We start from the raw sequence: 24,648 nt of genomic DNA, 5'->3' as shown, positions 1-24,648 counted from the left end.
AAAGAGTCTCAACGCTCGTGTATTTTCTATTATAAACGGCTTATTAATGGATGAAAATTTGTACACGTATCACGCACTACGATCGAGCTTGTTGACCCGCAAAATCCGAATCATCGTCGTCAATTATATAATTGATCAGCGCGAGTCCGACTGGTGCATCGTCGTGGTCGTCGTTTATCGAGTTCACGTGTGTGCGTGTGTATATTGTACGCGCGGTTCTCTTTCTCTCGGAGTTTAAACACCGCAAATAACACACGCTGGGTCGGGCATTGTCTTTGCATGACTCTCTTTGTCGCAGGCACATGTATACAAAATGTAACAAACAAGTCGCGCGAGGCAAGCTGCGCGCGCGCGCGTGCGACTCATATATGTATACAGATATATTTATACACACGGTACATACTCGCACACACACACACACACACACACACGAAGATTTCGGAGTCGCAGTAAGCAGTTGGCGTATAGATGTATTTATATATTTATACACGTAGGGTGTGTATATCTATATATATACTCGCGATCGCCTAGTCACTCTCTGCGCATTTTCTTTTTCCTGCCTCTCGCTCGCGTATGATATACGTTTAAGTGCGAGTCGATGTATGCATGCAAGTATGTGTGTGTGTTTGTTGCACAGCAGCAGCAGCAGCAGCAAGCAAGCAAGCAAGCATAGAGAGAGAACACGAGTCTCTGTCGACTTGGACGTCGTAGTAGTCGTCGTCGTCGTCGAATGTCGATAGATCGTACGAGATCTGTATAACGTTTGCTATATAGTCTTGCGAGTGCCTCGACGAGCAACGCATCTCTCGCGCGCTCGCTTCTCAAAGTGTATATAAAATATAAATTATTATAAAATAACTCGGCGAGTTTTTCATATAGTAGTAGCTTATATACATAGAAGTATATCGCAAGCGGTGATAGTCGAGAGAAAAACGTTGCGACATCGTTGGCTGCTACATAGGCACTCGATCGATCTAGAAGTGCATATAATACTCGAGTTTATTATTATTGGACGAACTGCATTTGCAACGCAATTCGCATCCCTACGAGGCTGTACGAGTGCACGGAGTAAAATTTCATTCTTCGGAGCAACTGTCATCCAAGCAACCCCTCGTTCTGGTGCTTATTCGAGGCATTCGCTAGTCGAGTGTCGTCGGCCGGTGCTGTTATAAGCTGCTGCTACTCGTGCTCCGCACGAGCAGTTGTGCTTCTTCGAGTGTGTATAGTATCTAGACAATACTGCGGCGGCCTCTGATATTCGCGCGAAGAAAGAGAGAGAGATAGAAGGACAAGTCCAGTGAACAATAATATAACAATTTAATCGTTCGGTGCGAGGCGCGCGATTTCTGTCGAGTGTATGACTCGTGTATATAATCTCTTAACAGAAAACGGTGGCCCAGTGCGATAAGGCTCCTCGTGAATCGCCACGATAGAGCATAAGATACATATATACCGCCTGCGTATAACCCCAACGCAGCAGTTTTCTCGCGGTATACTATATAATACAATCGTCATCCAGCAGCAGTCGACAACAAAGCCGCAATAATCGCTCGTCGAGATAACTTTGGAAGCTTTGGTGCGGTATTGCAGAGATTGTCGACACTTGTCACTGCCTCGTGTGTTTTGTTCTCGCGCGAGACTCTGCGTTTCTTTTTTGTTTCATTTACGCAGTGGTGCGCGCGCGAGGCTCTCGCACAGCAGCAGTACTATAACACAGTGTGCCAAGCGCCCGTAGTAGTGCGAAACGGAGTCAAAATATTAAAGGATCGCTGCGCGAATGCTGTGTTATCGTTGTTGTGGTGGTGCCGTGGCAGCTCGTGTTTTCATCCCAGTGTCGTCTGCATCGTCGCGCTCAACAGTCGTCACTGCAGCTCTTTAATTCCTCTGTGCAGATATAGGCTAAGCTAAGCGAAGAGAAGGAAGAAAAAAGACAACGACGACGTCGACGAAGAAAGAAGAAGAAGAAGAAGAAGCGTGTCTGCGCGGGTGGGATATCTCGTGCCGCTGTCTACGTAACAATACAACGACGGCACCGCTGCTGCTGCTTCTAATTCGACCCCCGGACGAGATGAAATAACGAGAGACCAGCTCGATCGTCTCTCTTGCTCTCGTCCTCTCTCGTATATTATAATATACACACCCGTGTTATACATGCCATACCATTGTGGCTTGGGCATTATTAATCGTGCGGCGAGGAGAGAAGTCTCTTCTTCTCTCTCGCGTCGTGTAGCGGCATAGCGCATCGGCACTAGATTATCGCGTCGCGCGAAGGCGCCCCCGAGACCTCCTCTTCTTCTTCTTCGTCTCTCCTCCGCGTGTGAGTGTGTGTGTGCGCGCCCCGTGCTCAGTCCTCAGTGCAGGCTAGTCGGTAGTGCGCGTCATCGTCACACCTCGCAACACCGTCGTCCGGTCGTCGTATTTAGAGTGCCCAAGGAACGTAGTCGTCGTCGTCGTTTTGCGTCTGTACGCGTTACGTCGTCAACCTTACACGCAGAGAGGAAGAGATATATCGGTATCTAAAGACGAGATCTCCCCCCTTGAATTATATATAGAAGAGACACAGATTATACTTGGGTGCTGCATCGTACGACGAGTACGCTTAACCTAAACGCATACCATCGAACGAGAGTAACGTCCTTTGGAGATATCTGCTATCGCTCCGCTCCGTAATACGGTGCTCGCTCCGATATTTTTGGTGCGACCAAGAAATTTGAGGAAAAAAATTCCGTGACAGATCGGGCACGGTATTTTTGAAGCAACAGGCTTGATACAGCGAGCGGCCCTATCGCACACACGTCCTAGTCTTATCAACAGCTGATCGACACACGGTGCAGCTGCAACGACGTGCACCGACAGCAATTCATAGAGAGAGAGACAATAACGCAAATCAAAAAGATAAAGTACGGTAATTTTTTTATTTTTGCTGTGTGCAGAATAAAAATACAAAAAAAAAGTCTGTAAAGAGAATCGAGACACAGTACACGGCTCTCTTCGGACGGCTATTGGCTTGATCTCTATCGACGATAAGCTAAAGAATTTTTTTCTCTCTCTCTCTCTCTTTCTGGCGAGAAATAAACCTCGCGCGGAATCGATAAGCGGCCCGCTGAAAAAGTGAAGTGTCTCCGTGCGTGATTGTTATAAACTGCGTGCGCGGCGACGACGACGACGGTGACAACGGCGATTGCCGCCGCTGCCCGCTTTATTAATCGGCCGCCCGTGTGCGCGCTTGCACACTCGCATTTTTTTCATTTTATATATATATATATATAAATTTGCGGCCTCTTCATAGTCGCTCGTATATAGTATATAACAATATAATATAAAAGACAAAAACAAAGAACCGATGCTCGACACTCTACTTACACCTGTTTAGTGACGTACACACACACACAGCACATGCCCTGCGAGCTGCTGCACGTCGATATAGTGCCAGCTCGAAATTGACAGAGATAGAGAGAGAAATCGAAGAATCGTGTGCGCGATATCCACGAGGATTCCCCGGAATATCTGTTAGAGAAAGTAAAAAAAAAAAAAAACAAAACTAGAAAATATGGAGCTGGTAAGCGAGTGTCTGTCGGACAACTGCACGAGGTCCGGCCTGCTGCTGGACTACAACGACGCCTGGTCGGCCTGGGACTACTTCGAGTACCGGCCCTGGCTCTTCTCCATCATGGGCAGCGTCATGGTCGGCCTGTCGGGCGTCTTTCCGCTCCTCGTCATACCGATCGACGAGGCCGCCGATCTCAGGACTGGAGGTGAGCCCAATTCGTCGTACACATTTTTATGTATCATTATATTTTTAACTGCTCCGGCTTATCGCGCGCTCGCATCTGCGGGGATTATAATTTAAATGTCGCGTTGACCGTAGCACAGAGAAAGATGCACTTGATTCGAGTACTGTGCAGTTTTTCTGTGTAATAATCAGAAGAAGTGGAATTGAAAAAACAACAAGATTATTGATCATGATTGATTTTCACGTGGTTTTTATTGTCGATCCGATATCGACATTAGTTTTTCAATTAATTTAACAAAGATTACCGTCTAAGTGATAAACTTTCAATCAATATTAATTATTAATTATCAAATTATTGATTAGCCTTACCGATTTTACAAAAATCGGCATTCGACTCGATAATTGTAAAATATTTTCAATTCCATGCTCGAAATGCTTCGCGTATTTAGATTTACAAGCAAGTTTGATAAAAAAAAATAATAATGACGTAGCCCTGTCACTATACCTATCGCCATCAAATAGGGTCACTTAATCGTAATTTCGACAGCGATCGAACGACATCGCGGTTGTAGCACGCGGTAAACCGCGAGTATTATTTTTTTTTTTTTCACTCCGATCTGACACTGTAAAAATGTATATCACTCGCGACGAGTAAATGAACGATTAAACTTTCAACATTTTTTTTAAAGATGATATATTTAAACGGTGTACTGGATGCAAGATGTACAAATTGCATTATCAATCGATGGTAAACCAATAATTGTGGACTTAAATCGCGATAAAGAGAACGTGTTCAAACAATCAATGAAATGTAACTCGAGACTTATCAACAGTTTGACAACATTGTCTTATACATGCAGTCGTTTTTTTTTTTTTTTTTTTGATATTCCACTTTTTTTTAATATACCGTGTTTACAAGCAAATAAATGTGACAAGGCGCGAAACATTAAAAAACTCGACACGGTTCATTGACCTACAGCCATGCCTCTGTACATGTTTGCGTTGTATTTATTATTATATAACTGGGACTCCACCTGTTCTCATTATTTACCGAGTCCATTCATGTTTTAAACTAAAAACAAATCAGATTTTTCTTTCAAATAGTTATATATAGGTATAAGGTTTCTTTGATTTTGTTGCAATTACTATGAAGATCGAGAAAGACAATAGCTTGAAACAATAGTATGGCCTTATATCGAATATCATCCTTATTGTTTTGGTGATACAGTTTATTATTATTACTTTTTTTTACAGGACGTAATAGAAAGTGTCATAAAATCAAACTGATAATAGAAGCGATAGTTTAACATATCATGTGGAGAGCTGTTTATATAGCAATGAACCACTGCTGCAAAGAACAATGATATAAAAATACGAAATATTATTCAAAATTTGTCGAGTACTTTTCTAAGTTGTGATTCATTTGAATATAATCTCTCGTTAACGTATATTGTGAATCATTTCGTAAACAAATGAAATCTCAAAATGCAACATATGAGTGATTTCAGGGAAATTGTAGTTTATGACACGCTCAATAGGATATTTAAAAAAGAAATTAACCGAAGAAAGCAATAAAAATTATTAACTTCAATCTGGGTGCAATTAATAAAATCAAATCGTAATAATTAATCCTTCAATTCGATTACGAAGTACGAGATAAGCTCGTTCTTTTCTTTGACGATTCGTTAGATACGAGGAAGTACGTAAATTATGCCAAAAAATTAATTCCCATGTAACAGCGTGTTTTATTTCATGCAGTTTAAAAAACTCGCAATGTTTACATGAACTTTCATTTTTATCCTTGCGGCGTGCATACTGCACGTGTGGGATGCTGCGCGAGGAGCATCTTTTCAACCGAAGACCGAGATCAATGGGCTTTCTCTTTTTCGCTTGGAAAGAGAAAGCTCGATGAAACATTTACGTAATTGTCGCACAATTAATAAGTACTAATAACGAAACTAATTTGTTCCTGTAATCGATAAAAGTTCGGGGATGAAAAATCGAATTTAAAAATTCATTTTGCCGTATATCCTTCAAGAAATTCATTCATAATGTTGCGCTCGCTTAGCGCAGCATCTGCGGCTAATCGAGTGTGGCACACAGACACTGCATACTATAACACGGACGTTTCGAGCGCGTCTGCATCTCGTCGTGCTCTCTCGCTCGCACGCGTTGCAGTATGCACACTGACTCGCGCGCATTATCTATGATTGTTCAGACAATCAAGCGCGATGACGTTAAATGACTAACGGAAACTATGTAAAATAAATAATAACGATGCCTCCATTGTTTTTGACGGACAAAAAAAATTGAAATATTTTAAAGCGCTCGCGAAGCATGCTTTTCTTTGTCGTAAAATAAAATATGAATCATCAGCGAGTGGCACTTTTCAAATCTATTTTCGAGTAATTGCTGTTTTCAAAATTTTTCATGTTATTATTAGCGAAACGAAATGGTAATCATTCGCACGATATCGAGCGTTTATAGTTTTCAGGCTAAAAACGTCCATCTTTTTTAATTCATGCGTCAGAATTTCCCTATATTTATCGGCTATTTATCAAGCAATGTCGCTGCGAATTTCCTGCCAGACGAAAACTCATACCGAGCGCAGTACGGTATACGCTACAAAAGCCACAAAGAATCAAAGCGCAGATAACAAAAAAAAACTAATGGTTGCAAATTAAAATTCATCAAAAGCCTACGGGTGAAGAATTTTTATTGTTTATATTTTTACTCGCTACAATTTTTTTTTTTTGCACAAGTACAATGGCTTCCGAGCTCCGCGTGTGTGTATAGTTGAGCGTCGCTGTTGCAAGCTCATGCATATTGATGATCATTCGTAACCTCGTGTGTGTTTTGCGCTCTGTATGCAGCGGCGATGTGCAGCCTTTCGACTAGCTTTTAAAATGCACAATAAAATACGCGCAAACTGCTCTAATGCGTACAGGCGAGCGAGATGCTTGGTTTTATACGCGCGCTCGTATATATGGGATGCTTCGCGGCGCACACGTGATGCTCTCGTATCGAGCTTGTTCGCGGCGGTTTCGTCAGCGCTTGCAATAATTTACTGTAACACTTCGCTCTTGGATTTTATGGAAAAAATTGGAAATCCCAACTTTTTATTTTCTATGTTGAGGAAATAATTATGGCTAAATATATAAGAGAATGTGAGAGTAAATGTTCAATCGATAAATTTACGTAACATCTCATTGAAACATGTTCAAATGATTACCATATCCATTGTCGGAATTTCAATACTTTATCAACTTTTAGATTAACGAGTCAACGACTAGAGTAAATTAACAGAGTGTTGAATCTCAATTTTGCATTGAACGTGACAAGCTATCTTATCTTCGATTTCATTTTTAAATTTTCGATGAATAAGCATCGGTATACACACACTCACTGACATCTTGGCGTTTTGCAACTGTAAACAAAAATTCGTACATTGTTCGGTTATGCAACAGATGCAACGTTCGAATAACAATGAAATGTGAAATTTTATATAAACATAAAACCCCCGTGCATATGAGTTTCTGTGGCGCCGAAGGAGGTCTCAGTCTCTGATTTCGAACCATCGAGTTATGTTTTTTTTCAATTTAGCTGCGGGGCAATTTTAACGTTGTAGAATGTTTCGTTCGAGAGTATCGAGAGTAATTTCTGCAAGATTGCAAACAGATCAAGGTCCATTAGTTCATAGTATTTTCAGTATGCGAGCTATGAAAAATGTCTCGAACTAGTATTAGATTCAAATATATTTACGTTCGAAATACGTAAAAAATGTGTTCATTCAATGGATGGTAATTGATGAAAAAATACGATTGTGTTTTACAGACAGTGCAAAAACTTTGAAGATTCTTCTGAGCTTTGCGGTCGGTGGACTTTTGGGTGATGTTTTCCTTCATCTGCTACCGGAAGCTTGGGAAATACAAGCGGCGGCCAAGAAAGGTGCGTAAATGAAATATTTTTTATGATCCAAAATTAATTTTCCACTCGATAAATTTAATGTTCCTCCTTTCGAATTAAATATTTGTCGCCCAATCTCAGTACTTTTTGGTATCTCTAACATACAGCTTCAATCAAGTAGAGCTCAATGAAAAGATCTTCTGTCCTCTTAAATGTTTCGAACTTTTTTCTCCGTTTGTTGAATAACGATCGTAACAAGATCAATAAACTTCGCATAATCCGCCTGTCTGCGTGCAGTTACTTATACGGACTGTGGCACTACCCAACACACGAGCGTGACATATATATTTAAAATGCTCCGCGCGCGATATGTTCGTAACCAATAATAGACAAGCTTTTATGTCGCAATTAAAAATGCTCGCTTTAAAATTGTAGTCAAAGCGTATAATAATTATTATTTTCCTCTCTTAACCGTCGTTCCAGCAGAAGGCGAGCACGCCTCCATGTTCATCGGCCTCTGGGTGCTCGTTGGATTCTTCCTGTTCGTCGTCGCCGAGAAACTGTTCAATCACTCGAAAACCGACAGCGAGATCGGCGCCCATGACAATGTAACAATCGACAACACGGAGCAGCAACGACGCATTGACGACGACAACAAGAGTTCCGAAAACAACAACAGCAACGAGGAGCAGCCGATAGAAGACGAGCGCACGGACGAGATCGCGGGCTTGAAGAAACGACACTCCGATCAACGCACGAACGGACTGAAAAATTTATCGAACGGAGTTGGGAAAAGCAACGGAAATTGCAACGGGCACGTCGTGACGGAAAGATCCGTAGCTGAGAATACCCGTAATTGTCTCGTTGATCTTGTACGAAATTTACGATCATCGACGTGTTTTTTTAACTCTTGACTCGATCGTTGCAGGCGAACGACAACAAGTATCGGACCCAAAGCCCCAGCAGCAGGAGCAGGAGAGGCCAAAGGACATAGCCGGCTACCTGAATCTCTTGGCCAACTTCGTGGACAATTTCACGCACGGCGTGGCGGTGGGCGGCGGCTTCCTGGTCTCGTTCAGGCTCGGCGTCCTCACGACCTTCGCCATACTCGTGCACGAGATACCGCACGAGATCGGCGACTTCGCCATACTGCTCAGGAGCGGCTTCAGCCGGTGGGACGCGACCAGGGCCCAGTTGCTGACGGCGACCGGCGGCGTCGGCGGCGCCCTCTTCGCCGTCGTCTCCGGCAATGCTTTTCGTAAGTGCAGATCGATCTCGTGTCGTCGATCTCGATGAAATTATTATTTATCGTCTTCTTTTGCCGCAGACTCTACAAATTGGATACTTCCTTTTACGGCGGGGGGCTTCCTGCACATCGGACTGGTGTCCATCTTGCCGGAGCTGGTGCAAGAAAAGAGCCCGAAGGAGTCGTTGAAGCAGATGAGCGCCCTGTTCGTGGGCATTGTTGTAATGGCGTCCTTAACGATGCTGTTTGATTAATCGAGATTTAATGATTGTTATTGTAGTGGAATATATCGTCTGAACGATTAAAACGTCGCGAAATGAATTCGTTGAAACGGGGGAAGAAAGAGCGAATATTTTTGTTGATGAGCAGAGCTAGAAAATATTTTGTAATATATACATTTGTAACTATTTTTTTACCCTTGCAATCTTTTTTATCTCGTTATCGAATGATTTTAAAATCATGCTCCTAGTTTTCTTTTTGATAAATTACACTCTCTCGGGTATAATCTGCTTCTATAGAAATAAATTTCTAGATCGCGTGTATACGATATGTGCGCTCTAACAATTTTACGAAGCACAAGAACTGTTTTCTAGAATTGAAAGTCAAGCTTTATTTACCAAATATCTAAAGTCTCTTAACATTCTGCGTTGATTTTTTTATCCGGAAAATCACGATTGAACTATATTTTTGAATACTAGATTTATCATACTTCTACATATATTGCACAAAGGCATGATGATGTTCTCATGGTGACTCGAAAATCTATAATTTTACAAATATTGTTACTCTCTCAATGATGTACCATCAAAAAAAAAACTTTATATTTTTTCAATTTTTCATACTACTAATGTTAAATAGAATATTTTATAGAGATCGTCGTGAACTTGGAAATGAAAATGAAACTGGAATTTGTTAATTGAAGTTTCGAAAATCATTGTATATAAGACTCTGGGTTTAATGTATAAGCCCTGTGCCTAAAAAATTAGCTTATTGTGAATGGTTCCTACAGGAAGAGGAAACTGTTAGTGATGATTTGAAGAGATACATACTAGTTCTTTATTATTTTAATGATTTTCATAAAGCTCGATATATGTATAAGTTTGTATATATATATTGTTTGTTAAATAAATACTAAATAGAATTCAATATATATTTTTTAACAAAAGTAAAGTATAAGGCTCTGTATTCATAAGTTAACCCTTGTACTTAATTTATAGAAGACAAGGTTTCAAATTTTTTTCCAGTTTGAAAGATTTTTTAAATAGCCTCAAACGTATCTACTTTCTTTTGTAAATAAATATTATTTATCATTATTTTTCTTTTTATTATTTACCTCTAATTCATTTATTCAGTAATTTATTCGAATTCTTCTTTTTGTTGGTGTAAACATTTAAGAGAATTGGAAAGTTAAAGGAAAAATTAGAGATGTAAAAAAATATAAATTTATTATTGCATCAGTATGTTACCAGTGTTATTTGTCGTTCAAATTACGTTTATTTTGACATTTGTAATTACCTTAACATTATTTGCACTTCAAAACTTTCAGATGCTCAGTTATGCTCAGTCAATTGGACTAGCAGTAAATCATGTGAAATGTAACATATTCCACAGATTATACTTTCTAGTATGTACATAACAACAGACAGTGCTGATTATTCTTACAACTCATCATGCTTCAATGTTACAAGCATTTTTAGTACTTCTATCAACAATTCTGGACCGTTATATCCTTCAGGCAAACTGAACATATCGTATAATGCATGGACTTTATGAAGTAGCTCTTGTTTTCTTTGCACATATTCATTTTTACATGCATAACTGAGGACAATCATGCTATTATAAACAACTTCACATAAATCTTCAAGATTAGCATCATTGTACATTTCGGGAACTTTTATCATTAAACTCACTAAATTTTGACAGTATTTTTGATTGACAATTTCTTTCTCAAAATTTGTTGTTTCGTAATCTTTGATTAGTGAAATTCTTTCTTTTTGATCTTCAATTTTTTCCAAATTAATTCTTTCAATTGCCAAGTCATTTATTAAATTGAGGATCCTTGTTTGAATTACGAAATTACGATCCATCAAAATTTTACCGAACATTTGCAGCCCACCATTAGAAATGAGAGTCTTTTGAGCAGCTGGACAATTTCTTAGTAGAGCTCCAAGAGTAAACATAATACGTACTTGTTTTGTCATATTATCATTCGTTACTACTAACATATGGAGTAGTTTTTGAACCAAATCATTTTCTAAGGCTTTTAACTGTACTTTAGGATTATTTTGTACAGCAGCACCTAGTAGTCTTAATGCTTCATGCTGAATTCTATAATAAGTTGCATTTAACGATGGTAAAACTATTCTTGCCATTCTGAAAAAGATTTACAATTGAAAATTTTTTGCCAAAAAAATTATATTGGCTGATGGAATTTTTTTTTACAGGATTCTTACCCATTCATATCAGAAAAAATTTGGGCATAGTCAATTTGATGTACCAAGTATTCAATATTAGCTAAAATATTCACAACATCGTCAATATTATTTGGATCAAGATTTCCTGAAGACATAAGCTTCCCATAAGGCTCAAATCTTTCAAATAAAATTTCAAAAGCTTCAGAATTAGTAACGGTCTTCATTACAGTTTTTCCTTCCATTAAATTTGAATACATTTTTGATGCCTGTTCTTCGGCTTCTTGTTTTCTTTCCATTTTCTAAAATGTACAAGATAAATTATTAATAAAATGATTTGAATAATGAGCAATCAGATAATTGTTTAAATAAATACTTCTGATAAAGGTACATCATTTCCTTCATCTTCATGTGATTGAAATTTTTCTATCATTTTTCGTAGATCATCCTTTGATATCATATGCTTCCCATATAGTTTCTTTTTTGTTGCTATGCTATCATCATTTTTTATAGATTTTTGGGGATGCAATGTTAATGAACTTGTTGGTAACGAATCTGAACTAACTTTAGTATCTTTTTCTTCATTTTTATCCAACAATTTAGCTTCAGTAATACCAGTTTGAAAATTGTGTCTTACATGAAGTCCTTGAGGAATGGGTTTTCCTAAAAAAATCATTATTTATTTTTAAATAATGTAAAGTTTTAAATGGACAGCAAAAATCAGTTATACATTTTGTGTGAAGACAGTTTTTATTTTCAAAAATTAGAATACTCAAATGTGTAAAAAAATAGTAATAATAAAACGAAAAATAATAATAATAACATCAATAAATCATCACCTTTTTCGACCACTTGCCACTCTTCGGTTGCCACAAAGGAACTGCTATTAATTTTTGATTCATTGGTAGCGATAACTACTCCAAAAATTAAAACGAGTCCCACAAAAATGATCAGACGAGACATGATTGCTAGCTTATGGAAGGCTATAACCAAATTTAAAAGAAAAAAAGAATGTCCTCTACTACAACCTGTCGAGTAGGCCGTGAACTTTGGAATGAACGAGTATCGAAACGATCCTCCTGCGTAAGAGCATGATCTTGTAATTCTATGAGTTTCACCTATACACGCCCGCCATACGTATACGCGGCTTATGTTTTCTAGTGGCGTTACTGTGCACGAATTTACATTTTTCTGTGCGGCGCGCTCATTGACAATTTGCGTACAACCAAAAAAAGCCATATAGAACACGGTGCATCGACATTTATGCGTGCGCAATGTTGGCGAATTTATTCGACACGTGCTTTTATGTTGCGCCGTTTGCGCAAATTTTTTCCTTCTTGTATCATTTTATTTTTCATACATAATCACTTTTGAAAGTCAAGCATTCGTCCTTAATCTATTAATTTCGCTGAATATACTGCTTATTTTTAAATGATAATTTCCTTTTTTAAATCTGCCCGCCGTTTAAACTCTAAAAAGCGACATGATTATCAATTTTACACACTGGTCCTCGGCCTTCATGTTGTAATTCAGGAATATGACGTTCGAAACGTCACTAACTATTGTTTGGCTATTTTGCATGGTAAACATAACTCATGTGTATACACTGTATTGTGTACACATAATAATTGGAGTATTACGTCCTAATGACGCAATTATCTCAAACCTGATGGATCGAACCACGTTTATGCGCAGTGATCGAGTACGCATGCAACGGTAAACAAAATTTCATAAAGTAGCAAGTGAAAGTCTCTCTGTGACATATGTCATGTGCGCATTGACCTTATATAAAAAAAAATAAAGACAAGCTCGGCGACTAGCGTGAGTGCACCGTGATTAAGTATTATGTTTACATCAAATACACCGAAATTCTCGACCCTTCAGATTTTGGTATTTACTGCGCATGAATTTAGACAACGGAGAGTCCACTGACAAGCGTGCCGTTGTCTAATTAACCATCATCAGTCTAACCTCGGCTGTTGAGATGAGAGCACATGTCGTACGTGTTTGTTATGACGCCGATGTCTTGATGGTGTGAATAATCGAGTTCTTCCTTGTTTCATCGGCGAGACTGAACGTTTTAATTAAAACTGAAGATTCGAAGAGGGTTAACTGACAGTTGACAATAATCTGAACATCTCTACGAGTGTTTATAAGTTAAGTGTGGGCAGCTAATTTTATTGGTTGTCGTTAAATTGTTACAAATGAACTTGAACGATAATTTGTTCATTGAAGACGCGGAATACGACATAGGTTATTTCCGAAAAAACGACCAAACTAAAAGGTGAGTAAATCATTGCTCCGATTATTAGTAAACATTCGCCAGCATGTGTTTACTCCATTTTCTTAATAATATCGATATTTGCTACCAAATCTCATTTTGTCAGCAATATTATCAACTATTACGTTATTGAATGTATTATCTATAATTTCACCCGTATCTATTTAATCATCATTGTGTTTATTGTTGCGTACTTAACCTCAAACTAAACGTTTGTTTTTATAAACATCATTCCTGAAATGATCGGTCACTCGACTCCGAATACCTATTTTTACAGAGATACCAAGACTTTTTCGGAGCGTTCCTTATTTCTTTGATATTTTTCAACGCTATTAATAACATCGCTATGACCATGGCACAGTTGATATTTCTCTGCTGTTTTAACTCAACTGTAATTACAGACTTTTTTACTAAAATAACATTTATGAAACTAAAATTGAATGGATATTCAATGTGAAGACGTAAAAAAAATTTTTTTTTTCAAAAAATGTAAATTTTAAATTCTAATTACTATCAAAAATAATTGAATAAAATTTACTTTTTACGCAAAAAAACGAGATCACTATGTAGTATTAATTAAACAAATCATTCAGTTCGAATAATCAATAAACAAAGCTCTACTCTAATGAAAGAGAGAGAGAAAAAAAAAGCAAGAAATCGTATTGATTGTGTAAGAAGTAAAACGGATTAGAGGGCTATTAACGAAAGTAGCCGGCACATGCAGTTTCATCCCATTATTCATTCATTACGTAAAAGCATCAGTCGGGCTTTTAAAAACATCTAAACATTTAATTCGTTACAATTGAAAATGTAGTTCATTTGAATAAAATGACAATGCTGCGTGTGTGAGTATGTGAAGCTCGAAAAATAAAAAAATCTGGTTCATTTTTCAGAGTACTTGTTTTTCCGCCCGTAAATAATTACAGAAGATTTCTCGTGCATCAATTAGTGCAAGAACAATTTAGCGATTTACAGACATTTTCAGTTGGTCAAGGTCGTTCGCGACGACTCGTTGTCTGTTTCAAGTGCGATTTTATTGGGTACATATGATTAAAAAAAGCTAAAAAAATATTCATCAACGTTATAATTCTCCATTTTCTAATGTCGTATTTGATTTACAGCACTCCAAAAGTCGATGAAAATACGTCTACAACTGGAGATTGTTTCAATTGGAAATCATTGAACAAAATGGGAAAGAAAAATCCAAGCACCACCCCGAACGCCTCGCCAGAACATAATTCTCGTCGATCTCGACCAGGTAAGACTCGTTTTATATTCTAACTTTATTTTATTCCTGTGGTGGAGATTTGTTGTATTGACAAATGAAAAATTTTTAGCTCCAGTAGCTCTTTATCGACCACCTGCCGCCAGGCGTTCTCAGACTGAATCGTCGCCTCCTGAAACTCGATCGACTGATACAAATTCTGCCAGTACTAGTCGAGAGTAAATAATATTAACAATTTTTAGAGCACCGTGTTACTCACATCATGAAGAATTAACATTAAATAAATATGATATTTGCTTACAGAAAGAATCGCCAAAAACGACCAGACAGGGCAGTCTATGTTCCCAAGCATAGGCGAAGTGGTGGAGAAAACGAAGATCCTCCCATTGCAACCGAGAATACGACCGAGAATACAACCGAGAATACGCCCGAGAATACGTCGGAAGGACACAATGTGACAACTAAACGGCAAGCAAGTAAAAAGACATCCGTCAGAAGTGGCAAGAGTTCAGATGAAAAAACGAACGACAGAGTACAGAGTGATAATAGTGTAATTGTAAATAATTTAATTGAAAAACCACTTATGAGTGAATCTACCAAAGAATCAGAATCTGATGAAAGAAAATACCAGAGAAAAGCAGACTCTTTTACCAATGATGCATTTGAATATATTCTATTATCAAAAAATTGCATGGATGTGTGTACTAATGAAGTCAAGGTGGTCGAAATTCCTGAACGAAACAAGATTGAACCAGAAGAAAGTGCAGATAATTGTACTGCAGATGTAAAAGTTGTAGATGTAAAAAATACTGAAAGAAGCGTGATTGAATCAGAACAGAGTCCAAATGATTGCCCTGCGAAAGTAAAAGTTAAGAAAGATATAGAAAAAAACCTGCTTGAATCAGAAGAAAGTACCAATAGTTTTACAGACAATGTAGAAGTTATAAAAGACTCTGTACAAAATTCTACTGTTTCAGAACAAATTACTACTAGTTGTGCTGCAAATGAAAAAATATTGAAAGATTCTGAACAAAATGTGATGAATTCTAAAGAAAAGTTAGATAGTTCTAGAACAGATGTTGAAATGTCAGGAATTACTGAACTACCTACTGTTGCTTCAGATAAACAAGAAAAAAATGTTTCCTTTGAAAAAAGCAGTAAAAATGTGCAAAATAAAACTGTAGTACTCAAAATATCAGAATCTGAAAGAGTTGAGAAAAAAAAAGAAAAAGTTGTTGCGTCTGTTGAAAAACAGAATTCAGTTGATACACTCAAAATATCTGAACCTAAAAAATTAGAAAAACAAACACAGAAAGTAAGTAAAAAAGATTCAATATCCCCAACATCCGAATCAAAGCCACCAGAAAAAAAGAAGAAAATTGAATCAGATAAAAGTAAAAGTACAAGTGAACAAAAAACACTCAACCGAGACGAATGTGATTGGGATACCCTGTTCGACGATGATGGAGAATGTCTTGATCCTTCTCTTATGGATGAAGTAAGTTTGTAAAAAATATTCATGTAAAGTAAGGTTTATAAACATTTATTAACACGACTACTCTGTATATTTTTAGATCACTGCTTCAGTTGGAGAAGTTGTAATTGAACATGCAAAGAGCACAAGCAAAAGCACTAAAAAGGCCCCAATTGAAATATCAAATGATGAATTTGGTCATGTAGTTGAAATTTATAACTTTCCGGCTGATCTTAAATCTCAGGATTTAGCTGCAATATTTAGTTCCTTTAAAAGTAGAGGATTTGAATTGAAATGGGTTGATGATACACATTGTCTAGGAGTTTTTGGCAGCGCCAAAATAGGTAATTTATTATTTTAATCGATAAATTAATTTGTTAAAAATGTTTCTTGAGGAATAGAATAAGTTTTGTTGAATTGCTCCATTCATATTTTTATAAATTTTCAGCTGCTGAAGTTTTAGCTTCAGAACATCCTTTTGTCAAAACTAGACCATTATCTGAAGCTACAGCTCTAAGCAAAGCAAAAGCTCGAAGAACTTCGGAGTTTCTACAACCTTACAGAGATCGTCCTCAAACATGTGCTGCACTTGCGAGGCGTTTAGTTACTAAGTCGCTTGGCGTCACTTTAGCAACTGCAAGGCAAGAACGAGAGCAAGAGAAAATAGTCCTACGCGAAGCAAAAGGTATAGTTGGAGAACTCATATTTTAAATCTCATCTTTTTCTTTTAATTATTGGTCAAAAATTAATAATGATTTTTATTCGCAGAAAAAAAGAGGCTCGCCAATAAACAAAGGGAAGAAATATGGGAAGGCATTGTTCCTCAAAAATCTTAGATTTTCCATTAATTTGTACATATTTTTAAGTAAATACGCAAGTGCCTTTAGTTGCCAAGATTCGAAAACATATAAAACTGTTTTTGATTTTGTATAAAGTATCGTTCCTTTATTTATAAATTTTAAAGTATAATTGTACTTTTGTCCGAGTTAGTGCTGTTAAAAAATAGGCTACATTCAACTAGATGTTCTAAAATTCAATACTCTATGGTAAATTCAACTTTACAAATATATAAACAATAGTAAAGAGATAAAAATTTCCATTTATCGGTGTGACTACGAAAAATTACTGTTAATAATGTAAGAATAATTATATTCTTCATATTGAATAATAATTTAACTGATCAGTTATTTGTTAAAAAATAACGTTGTGAAGAATGTATAATCGAAAACTTTTAATTTTTATATGAATAATGAATGAAGATTTATTGTTAGTAAAAATCTTGAATGGACTATTTTCGAGAATTTTCTGTCGTATTTTTATATTTAAAACTGCATTGTTCTATCAAATCAATGGGATTATAAAATGGCATAAGAACTAGTCATGAACATCATTACTTCTAAAAAATGTTACCTATATCTAATGTTGATATATCGTGTATATTTAATGATTAAAATAAGTAAAAAACTATTTTTTCAACGATAATAATGACTTTTATTTTCTTACATCATTAAATGAAAAAATTGAGATTTTACCAATTTTTGTTGCATCAACAAAACTGCATTCATACCGAAAATTAATGGTTGTATGTGTAATAAAATCTATCACCATTTTCCTCCTTTCTTTTTCTTTTTTTGCTGAACCTTTCTTTGTTGTTGCCTTGGACCAGATGTTTCTACTGTTGGAGTTTGTCGAGGATTCGGTGATGGTTTCGACGTAGACATTTTAGTTATATCACTGAAAGAATATTATTAAAATTTTTAGAAACATTAAAAGATTTTAAAAATAATTTTACAATGATTTGGTTATAAATAGATAAGTTTTGCGTACAATTGATCACTAGCTCCTGTGGCAGCTCCTTGTGTGCCCTTCATAGCAGCATCGCGATTTCTTCTATCTCGTTTCTTTCTGAAGCCACTTCTTTCATGCCTTGGTAACCATCTTTCAGGATCAGGAGCAACATTAGGGTCATAGTTTTTAGGCAGCTTGGTCTTACGCTTTCTTTTCTTCTTCTTCTTATCTAATGCTTCAGGTTTTCTGTGATTTAAAAATTTACAAAAATTAATTAACCAACTTAGATTTCACATATATAGTACTTAATTAAAAAATAAAATTCTTTACCCTGGTGATGGTTCCACTTTCTTTTTGACCACTTTCATACCAATGATCCAATTGCTACTTTCCAAGGCATCAACATCTGCTAATTCTGTTAAGTCACTTATCGAAGGCAACCTCTTAGACAGTGCTTGTGCTTTTGTTGGATTAAATTGCGCATAAGCAGCAATTAACTGGGCCAAAGTTTTTGTGTCGGATGGATTAGCAGCTAAAAGTTCTTCTAAACTTGCAGCAGCTACAGTAACTTCTCCTCCTCTTAAATGGAAATCTGCCGCTTGTCGCCATAGTTTCCCCAAACTACCAGTGCTTTCCTGAATTTAGTTAATAATTGATCAGTAATACTAAATATGGAATACATTTGTCAATTAAGTTTTTATTGTGACAAAATATTTACCTTATTTTTCTTATAATAGTTAACAGCATTTTTAAGAACAGCTGAAGCTTTAGCCCTATCATTATTAGCCATGTGTAATGTGACTAACGTGCTTACTATTCCAGGTAATGATTTTTCTGTTTCATTCAAACCTTCCAATACTTTAATAGCATCTTCTTTTTCTTCATTACCCAACAGAAGTTGAACACACGCCAATTTAATGGGCAAATAATTTTCTCCTTTAGCATATTGGTCTAATAATTTCACCGCTTCTTTAGACTTGCCCTCTCTTGCTAACTGAACAGCTTGTACTGTCACACCATTGATAAGCATATCTGGATATTCTTTAATAAGGTTTTTACACAATGATTGGCATTGCTCTCCCTATTAACACATTAAACATTAACTTATGAATATGAATAAAAATATAAAAAAATTGTTATTTAATGAATTACAAACCTGATTGGTATAATAGGCAAGAACACATTGATTGTAAGCAATACTTTTTCTTTGCTTAGAAGTTAATTTATGTTCTAAACCATCTTGAGTTGCACTTTTCATTCTCTTTTTACTGTCAAATACATTTTGATCTTTATTGAGGGTCACAACATTGTTACTTGCTACAGCCACCAGAGATATATCATCTGGACGTTTTTTCAAAGCAGCAATATATAAGGCTTGAGCTTCTTTTTCTCTTCCTTGAAGTTGCAAACAGTAACCAAGCTGTACTCTAATAATAGCAAGTTCATCCTCTATTTCTTCCTCAGTTGCTCCATCATCTTCCAAAGAATCTTTGCATATTTTTTCAGCAGTACGAAGCTTTTTCTCAGCTTTATTCAAGTTTGTTTTGTCACCATTAATTGATCCAATGATTTGACACGCAGAATTGTACATTAATTCATAGGTATCTTCTCTTAATACTGGAGTATCAATATTCTAAATATCAAAACAATAAAAGAAACGTCAACATATATCAAGCAAAAATTTTAGTTATGAATTATGGTCACTTACAGAATCTGACATTGCCAAGTGAACACAAACAGCTGCAAGATTAGTTTCTCTTTCATCTTCATATTCATCATTGGAATTTTTTATGATCTCACGATACATTGCAAAGCAATCTTCATACATTTCCAATCGATAAAGTATCTGAGCTTTCAGTTCCTTTATTTTCAATGAAGGATTTTGTATGTTTTCAATTATTTTGTAAGCTTCTGATACTTGATTTAAACGATAAAGACAGTACGCTTTCTCAAATTCCAATTTTCTAGAATGTAATTGATTTAATTATTAATACAGCTGTCAGTGCAAAAAGTAGGAACTTTATTGCAATCAACTTACGGTAAAAGTTTAGGATACTTATTAATGATTTGTAAAGCATCATTGAATTTTGATAATTGTATAAAACTAACGACTTTACAGTGAAGGGCCGACTCATCTTCTTGAGACAAAGATAGAACTGGAATAAAGAACAAATTTCAATGAGCATCATAACAACAGCTGTTAAAAGTCCAGATTTTTTTTGACAACAATCAACAACACTCACTTCTGTTGGCAGTTTTCAACGCCCTCTCATATTCTTGATTTTGCCCTTGCTTATAGAGCTCGGCATAGAGGCTGGAAAGATTGTTTTCTTTCGAAGCCATCGTTAACGATTTGTTTCACTTGGTTTTTTAACGCTATGCAGAACTGCACATGACAATCTATACATGCGAAGTCTGCTATGTTAAACGTGTAAAGTAAGGTGTAATCAAAATACGGCAAAGCGCGATCGGTGTTCGCTTTGAAATTGTGACTGTCGCCATACATCGTCGCAGCGCGTCCGCAAGCGAAAAGTTGCCAAGGCGGGGACATTCAAACGGCCCGTGCAATATTAAATGCAATATTAAATTTTGAGAGGAAAAAATTTGCCAATGTAAAGATCGATAGTGGATTCATGCAGATAAAATATCGATTAAAAAAAATAAGATATAATTGGATCACAAGAAAAAGTAAACAATTAATTAACCAACTACCGACTAAAGTAATAATAATAATTCTACAAATAAATGTTGTTTCCATAAATGAGGCCTACAACTTTTTTTCTCTTTTCAAATGAAAAATAAAAGAGGATTTTCTTCGCCACTCGCAACAGCCAACCAAGCAGCCAGCCAGCATCGCCGCCAGCAGCCAAACCAGTAGCAGCAGCAGCCTCCTCGACTAATTGTAAGAGTAGTTAAATAAAGAAAATGTCTTGTGTAATCTAAACACGATGCACGCATTTATTTCCTCCTTCACCCAGCTCTCTTGTACTCATGCTCGCCTGACAAGCGAAGATGAATGCAAGAAATAATAGCAATTTAATCAATTATAAATATTTGGCTAAATAGTCATAACAGTGTTATAAATGTTACAGATGCATGGTTGTCCCATGAGTATTGTTTTTGGAAGTCAGGTATGATAGATTGATAAATAAACGAATTTTATAGTTCAATTTTTTTATTTTTCATCATATAATTTATGTACAATAATGATTTCCGAAATTTCCCACTTAATAAAAGCATCTTCAATAATATGTGGTTAAAATTTCAATAAATTCTGTCCATAATCATTTTCTTAGAGCAACTTCCTTAAAGTGCTGAAGTATAGATGTAACTATTTTATGACGATTGAGCACTCTGTGCATCCAACATCATAATCTGATTTATCCAACTACCGGACACGGTGTGTGACATTTGTTAATGCAGCGTTGTCTATGATGTCTGAAGATAGCCATGCACAGTCAAAAACTACGTAAGCGTGGTATTTCACTTCGTTCCTTCGTTCCTTCATTCGTCCCTTCTTTCGTTTCTTCGTATCTTCGTTCGACTCATTTTTTGATATCGTCTCTATCAGTCTCGCGGCGGGGATGGTGAAGCTGGGCGCGCTCGTTTACTATCAGTGATGATATGCTGCGACAACCAAAGAGAAGAGCTTCGAAGATATCTGAACGACCAGGTTGAATGATTTTCGACGGCCACTTCCTGACTTGGTCAATGAACCGAGAGAATAAAGAGAGAAGAACAAAGACACACGATCAAAAAACATCACAAGACGAGCTACCAACATCTGAAGCACAGAAACTATCCATTGGCCATGGCATGGCACAGGTGTTCTTCCATGCCACGGCTTCTGGGAGTTTCGGCTTCAAGTTGTCGGTGAGCTTTTCCATAATAGGTTGCACCATTGGGTGACAAGCATATGGCAACCTATTTATGGGAAACCACTTGATTTCCTTTATCTCGCCTTGGCAGTTTGAATGAAAATTTGTTTGTTTGGGAATATCATTCACGATGAATAATCGACACAGTTCTTCACCGTGTCCATACTCCACAAACAAATTTTCTTTCAAAAGATTTGTTTGATCAAAATTGACCTCTTCTTTAGATTCGCGGATAGCACATTCTAAAGGTGTTTCTGAAACGTGGATTTTTCCTTTCGGAAAATTCCACGTTTCATAATAGCTATCCTGCACCATGAGAAGAGATAATTTTGAATCTCTTCCATGGTGGTTTTTCTTACTCCCTCTTAATTCCCTAAGTTCATTGACTAAGTCAGAGAGTGAACCGTCGAAAATCATGACCCCGCAAGTTGGTACTCGACGCTTGTACTTCGAGTAAAACTCGGCCAAGTTTGCGATTTGCCAAATTTTCAAGAACTTGAGGTGTCGCGAGATCTGGTGCATAAATTCTTTTATGCCCAGTCTCTTGAACTTGTTTGAAGGATCATAATGATCCTTCAAAGCCCACCAAGCTCTTTCAACTTGGCACATTATCGCCAACTTGTGGTCTTCAACTTCGATATTTGTCTTCTTCTCTTTGACGATATTTGACAGAAACAACCTGCAAAAAAGAGAAAAAATTAATAAAGTCAGTTAGATACTTGCGGTTAAAAAGAATGATCATAGCTCAAGATATTCATTTCCACGGAGGTGTAAGTTTTTTTGACAGACGTGAATTTTCCAATAGAATAATTATCGCTGCATAGCTAAGTTGTAGCCAGCGATATGATACGGCGACGTGTTGTCTGAGGATTCTAAAAAGGTCTCGACCACCGATATAATGTCGTATGTATCAGAGAGAATCCTCTGCTCGAAGAGATTGAAATTGCGAGAAAACCAATTAATATTTATGGAGCCTATTTTTAGATTTTTACGGGTACGCGGGCGCGGCTTGAGATCGGTGCGAGAGTTGAGAAAATGTACTGAAGGTGGGGGGGGGGGGGNGGGGGGGGGGGGGGGGGGCAGAAGATGTAGAAGCGGATGTAGAAATGTTTTGCTGGGAACGAGATGAAGAGAGAGAAGAAGAGAGACCGGGAGAAACTGTAGAAAAAGAGTGAGTGTGTGAGGCATTAGAAAAAAGGTTTGAATTTGAGTTTAACGGAATAAGTAGATTTGAAAAATTACGAGAGGGAATTGCGCGATGGGGAAGAAAGTCTCATAAGTGATGTAACGGAAGGATCGATCCTTCTCGTTAAGTCGAGCGTGAACGTATCGCGCATCGATTCGCGCATCGATTCGGCTCGTCGTATGTACGAGATACGACGAGCGGACGAGATGATTGGTATCGCGACCCAAGGATTTCGGCTTGGCGCGAAGATCATTACTTCGAGTACGACTGCCGTCGCGGCAAGTACTGTTGTCGGGAATCGGGCTGTTCCGTGTGGTGGCGTCGGCAAGTTCCGCGAGGCATAGAGTAGACGACGATCCTGTCTATCCGCGATACTTGTGCGACCGCGTCCGCTGTACGAATTCAACCCTATTGTACCTTGACGAAGCTTCTGGCCTGCGCACCAGACTTGCGAGACGGTGAGCTTAATCGACGAGCGAGACCACACCAGCGACGAACAGACGGTAATAAATTGTATTCTCTGGCGAGCGTGCGGCCTTATAATAGATTCGCGAATTTGTGTAACCAATTATTATCTTTTACAATAAACCGTCACTATCTATTATTTTCACATTAAATAAAGTAGAGTCATTCCTGTTGCCCGATTCACTTTGCTCGCATAACATCCAAAACTACTTGGCGAGCTGTCACTCGCCAAGCCCACATACACGCCAGCGTCACAGTCGAGACACGTGTACCTCGTCGAGTAAGCGACGAGGGTAATGTGTACTGAGGAGCCGCCTCAGAGCTAGCCGGAGGAAGAAATCGAGGCGGATTCCCCGTTACAGTGAGTACTTGAAAGAGATGCGGGCGATTAGGCGTCCATCATAGACGAGTTTTCCACGCTCGCCGTCGCACGGTTTTGGCTGTCCAGGGGGCCGCGGTCCCAGCGACATCAGATCCTCCGCCGAGCGAATATGGATTGGTCGCTGGTTAGTGCCAGGCCTCATGAAGATTTTTAATCCACGCATAAAGGGACGAGGGAGACGCTTTGAGCGTGCCAAGTCAAGCGCTCGACGGCGCAGATTGTAGACATCGTGTGAAAGGCATTTTTGTGGAGAATATCATAGCTAAAAGACCTATGTACCTATATTTGTTTCAGTTTAATTCTAGAAATTTTTTCCACTTTCATCGATTTAATGACGTGCAATGATATGTCATGTAGTTCATTAATTTACTCTCGAATGACTTGCAGTTATCTAAGTAATTTGAAACCAATTTCTATTATAGTATTCATTGTCGACATATGCTAGTTTATGTGTGGAAGTAATATAAGAACGTCTAAGAAATTCATTTGTGAAAATATTGAGTTCGTTTGAAAAACATTCAAGGAAGGAATGTTAACTTCTAACTTTACGTGAACCGGCTATTCGACCCTCTACTGATTTTTGGGTTATTCCGTCCTCGCGATTTTTTTACCCCTTTTCGTGAAGCTATTTCCCCTCTTCGATCTTACTTGGGTCCGTAACTTTAGAAAACGA

At 37.5% G+C, this 24,648-nt stretch overlaps 5 protein-coding genes across 6 annotated transcripts; 2 read left to right on the top strand and 3 right to left on the bottom strand.

The window, feature by feature from the left end:
- Nucleotides 1-693: 693 nt before the first annotated feature.
- On the top strand, nt 694-10,175 carry LOC106651965 (zinc transporter ZIP13). Of its 2 annotated transcripts, none has more exons than XM_014370680.2 (5): nt 694-3,755; nt 7,568-7,681; nt 8,123-8,491; nt 8,568-8,897; nt 8,967-10,175. In XM_014370680.2, the coding sequence occupies exons 1-5, from the start codon at nt 3,551-3,553 to the stop codon at nt 9,137-9,139; spliced, it is 1,191 nt and encodes a 396-aa protein (XP_014226166.1). In that variant the 5' UTR covers nt 694-3,550; the 3' UTR covers nt 9,140-10,175. The 2 variants fall into 2 exon arrangements, with proteins under 2 accessions (XP_014226166.1, XP_014226167.1); XM_014370681.2 differs by having other exon boundaries at nt 696-3,755; nt 8,126-8,491; nt 8,967-10,174.
- A 136-nt stretch (nt 10,176-10,311) lies between these two features.
- Nucleotides 10,312-12,519, bottom strand: LOC106651861 (nucleotide exchange factor SIL1). Its single transcript, XM_014370547.2, has 4 exons — nt 12,136-12,519; nt 11,673-11,959; nt 11,339-11,598; nt 10,312-11,258 (listed from the first exon to the last, which is right to left on the bottom strand). Exons 1-4 carry the CDS (start codon nt 12,257-12,259, stop codon nt 10,544-10,546), a joined length of 1,386 nt encoding a protein of 461 aa, XP_014226033.1. The 5' UTR covers nt 12,260-12,519; the 3' UTR covers nt 10,312-10,543.
- Nucleotides 12,520-12,895: 376 nt separating this feature from the next.
- LOC106651961 lies at nt 12,896-17,755 on the top strand. Its single transcript, XM_014370675.2, has 8 exons — nt 12,896-13,580; nt 14,471-14,617; nt 14,699-14,835; nt 14,915-15,020; nt 15,106-16,300; nt 16,377-16,620; nt 16,725-16,961; nt 17,045-17,755. The coding sequence occupies exons 1-8, from the start codon at nt 13,501-13,503 to the stop codon at nt 17,110-17,112; spliced, it is 2,214 nt and encodes a 737-aa protein (XP_014226161.1). The 5' UTR covers nt 12,896-13,500; the 3' UTR covers nt 17,113-17,755.
- LOC106651962 (signal recognition particle subunit SRP72) lies at nt 17,744-20,528 on the bottom strand. The gene is made up of 8 exons (XM_014370677.2): nt 20,308-20,528; nt 20,103-20,220; nt 19,773-20,028; nt 19,221-19,697; nt 18,783-19,145; nt 18,395-18,699; nt 18,104-18,310; nt 17,744-18,010 (listed from the first exon to the last, which is right to left on the bottom strand). The coding sequence occupies exons 1-8, from the start codon at nt 20,405-20,407 to the stop codon at nt 17,878-17,880; spliced, it is 1,959 nt and encodes a 652-aa protein (XP_014226163.1). The 5' UTR covers nt 20,408-20,528; the 3' UTR covers nt 17,744-17,877.
- Nucleotides 20,529-21,816: 1,288 nt separating this feature from the next.
- On the bottom strand, nt 21,817-22,621 carry LOC111693777 (m7GpppN-mRNA hydrolase-like; the record flags this gene model as incomplete). Its single annotated transcript, XM_023459429.1, has 1 exon — nt 21,817-22,621. A coding segment is annotated over one exon (805 nt), but the record flags the coding sequence as incomplete, so codon positions are not given.
- Between the last annotated feature and the right edge of the window lie 2,027 nt (nt 22,622-24,648).

The sequence above is a fragment of the Trichogramma pretiosum genome, unplaced genomic scaffold (assembly GCF_000599845.2).
Source record: "Trichogramma pretiosum strain Unisexual culture from Peru unplaced genomic scaffold, Tpre_2.0 scaffold124, whole genome shotgun sequence".
NCBI classification, from domain to species: Eukaryota; Metazoa; Arthropoda; class Insecta; order Hymenoptera; family Trichogrammatidae; genus Trichogramma; species Trichogramma pretiosum.
This window is presented reverse-complemented; position numbering and strand designations above follow the sequence as displayed.